The sequence below is a fragment of the Rhodamnia argentea genome, unplaced genomic scaffold (assembly GCF_020921035.1).
Source record: "Rhodamnia argentea isolate NSW1041297 unplaced genomic scaffold, ASM2092103v1 Rarg_v2.20, whole genome shotgun sequence".
NCBI classification, from domain to species: Eukaryota; Viridiplantae; Streptophyta; class Magnoliopsida; order Myrtales; family Myrtaceae; genus Rhodamnia; species Rhodamnia argentea.
In genome coordinates this window covers 125001-127802 of record NW_025955869.1, presented here as the reverse complement: position 1 = coordinate 127802, position 2802 = coordinate 125001, and the positions used below count along the sequence as shown (strand labels likewise).

The 2802-nt window shown below is 48.5% G+C and overlaps 1 protein-coding gene and 1 non-coding gene across 3 annotated transcripts in view; both read left to right on the top strand.

Annotated features, from left to right (window-relative positions):
* Positions 1–6: 6 nt before the first annotated feature.
* LOC125313381 (NADH-ubiquinone oxidoreductase chain 2) overlaps positions 7–2802 on the top strand; it is a 7134-nt gene continuing 4338 nt past the window's right edge. The window contains exon 1 of one of the 2 annotated variants that reach the window (XM_048273154.1): positions 7–1512. In XM_048273154.1, the coding sequence (XP_048129111.1) occupies positions 1359–1512 (154 nt within the window). In that variant the 5' untranslated portion in view covers positions 7–1358. The remainder of the gene's footprint in view (positions 1513–2802) is intronic. The other variant, XM_048273153.1, reaches the window with a different exon arrangement.
* On the top strand, positions 759–841 carry TRNAY-GUA. The gene has a single exon. It is a non-coding gene; the product is annotated as a tRNA-Tyr (tRNA).

Sequence of the window (2802 nt, the reverse complement as noted above, 5' to 3'; positions counted from 1 at the left end):
AGAAAAGGGTTACTGTTTAGGTAGGATAGATAGATGTAGTCCAATGGCTAAAGCTCTGCCAGCTTCTTGTAGACTGAACTCTCTTCTTTTTAGGCTTCGAGTTGTTTTTTTTTTAGGTGGGATGGTAGAATTTTTCTTCGCCACTAGTGGCAACGAAGTTCTTGGTAATTAACAAGGGGGAAGGAAAGGAAGATCTCCACTCATTTCATTCATTCAGTGCCTGCGGTGAGGCGCGACCCACAACAAACGAAGGGGGAAAGCTTGCTTGCTGTAGCCCTATTTTAGTAGACTAGGCTTGGTAAGCGTAAGCTATTGTTGTAGGCTCGAGAAGGGTAGGCTCGCAGCTTCGCTCAGCAGAAGAGCCTTGACTTGAGATTCTATTAGTAAAGCGCTAGCGCCCAACAACCTATGGGCTTTGAAGGGATAGGGGAAGGGAAGAAAACTAAGATGGTCACTCCTTTTAGGAACATGGCTCGTTCATTCACTTGCTCATGAACTCGCAGCTTAGCCAGAAGCGACGAAGGGGGGGCTGGGGAAGGCCGACGACTACATGAGGGGGAAGCTGTCTACGAAGCTTTGCCCCTTGCTTTACAGAGATTCTTTTATTATAAACTTACTAAATGACTAGATTCTCTCGGAACGCTAGCTAAGCTAATAAACAGTATTAGTTCCCTTCAATCAAATCAAGTTTTTTTTGATTGATTCAGGGCGGCGCCCTCCTTCTTAGAACCCATTGAGGGGGGCCTCGGCCCGGGAAGGGGAGAGTGGCCGAGTGGTCAAAAGCGACAGACTGTAAATCTGTTGAAGTTTTTCTACGTAGGTTCGAATCCTGCCTCTCCCACTTGTTTGTTGTAGACTTCAGAGAAGAGAAAGGAGGCATTCGTCAGCGTAGGAAGGCCAACCGAGCAAAGCTCTTTCTTTTTTTTTTGCCATTCCATGAAGTGAAATTGTATCGTATGTTAGTTAGAGAGGTTGGCGAACTACTACGATCTATAGACATATCCAATCCCAACGAGAATAGAAGCGAGTCGCTTCCGGCTTGGCTTGTAGTCATAGTCTTTTAGCTTATGTAGTGGTCGGCCTTCCTACACGCACGCGCCCGCCAGAATGCCTCCTTGGTTCTGGACGAAGCCAAGCTGATACATACGATAGGCGGAGGAAAAACCGCCCATTTCATAGCGCCTGGGAAAGGCAAGTTTGATCGAGGATTGGAGAGGAGAGGTGGAAGAAAAGGCTCGGGATGGATTTAGGAGTCTTTGTGCGAGCCGTATGCGGTGAGAGTCGCACGTACGGTAACGAGGGGGGTTCGCGTCTATACGTGTAGTGTGGTGGTTGGGCCTACCCACCCTATTTGTTCCATGATCTATGGGTCTACTGGAGCTACCCACTTCGATCAATTAGCCAAGATTTTGACCGGATACGAAATCACTGGTGCTCGATCTAGTGGTATTTTTATGGGGATTCTATTTATCGCTGTAGGATTCCTATTCAAGATCACTGCAGTTCCTTTTCGGGCGGCTGTAGGACGGACGGCCCCCTATAGGTGGTAGGGTAGGGTGGGTGGTACCGCTCAGATTGCGGCCAATCTTCCTAACCGCGCGCGGGCCGGGCTTAGAGCGCGTGAAACTCATCACTACCTCGTAAGGGCGTTGAGACCATAGCATGTTACACGAAAGCGCCGCTTTCTCTGTAGTGTTGTCACACAGCTGCCCGCCTAGAAGAGCCACTCGCTCTGTAGTGTTGTCACACAAGATAAGCACGACGCCCGCCTGCTGGCCGGGCGAATCGAAGTTCTCTTCCGGTCAACTGTCCACCCAGTCAAGTGCAAAAAACAAAGTAGAATCACGCAACGCACGCTGCTGGTGTGCTTCCTGCCCGCGAGGAAAGAAGAGCGACAAGGTTCAGTTCAGATTTGACTGTTTGCAGTATGGGAGCGGATTACCCAAAGAATCCCTGGGAACAATGAAAAAAAAGATATCTCGGTAACGAAAACTATAGGGGGCTGTATTGGCGAGATCCAACGGTGAACAGCTGCCAAAAATAAAAACCGCCTGGAAGTCCGAGGACCTTTAGTACCGTACCCTACCCCCGAACCAGCAGCCTTCGCGCCAAGCAAGACCGCCCTTGTCCCTTTCCTTTCTCCATTCCGCCTCCTTCTTTGCTTTGTTTCAATAGAGTCTAAGGCAAAGCAAAATGCCTACTTTACGATTGGATTCAGTCAGCGTCACTCCTTTGATTATGTCGTGACGCTTTGGTTACCGGCGAACGCTTCGAAAGGCGACCCTCTCGAGTTTCCGGCTCTTTCCTAGATTGAAGTAGCCTTTCGTCGCCCTACCAAACGAAAGAAGTCACTATCAAAAAGCTCGCCCTACTGAAGTACAAAAGGTGCGCTCCGCCCGGTGACTAAGAAAGAAATGGGTTTGCGCTTGAATGGAAGTGATGAGGTCGCAAAGAGGGAAGTAGGGCTCCTATTGACTCAAGGTTGGTTCTTCGGTTTCCTTTAGAAGAAAGTCGCTATGAAGCCCCTACTACAACCTTTGTAAGATTCAAAAGGCGAACAGCCTCCCCCCCCCCCCAAAAAAAAAAAAAAAAAAAAAAGATATCTCGTTCATCTATCTCTTGTCTATCTCTCATGGATTCTATCTATGAAAAAAGTAAAAAGACTTCGTTTTTGGGTTCCCCGAATGGATTAGATCCTTTCTTTCTGCCAACGAAATGAACGCGGAGCCCGTTCCGAATGCTTCTCCGATCCGGAAGTTCTCGCGAAGAGAATAAGATGCTGCTCCCACTCCCTCTGTCTTT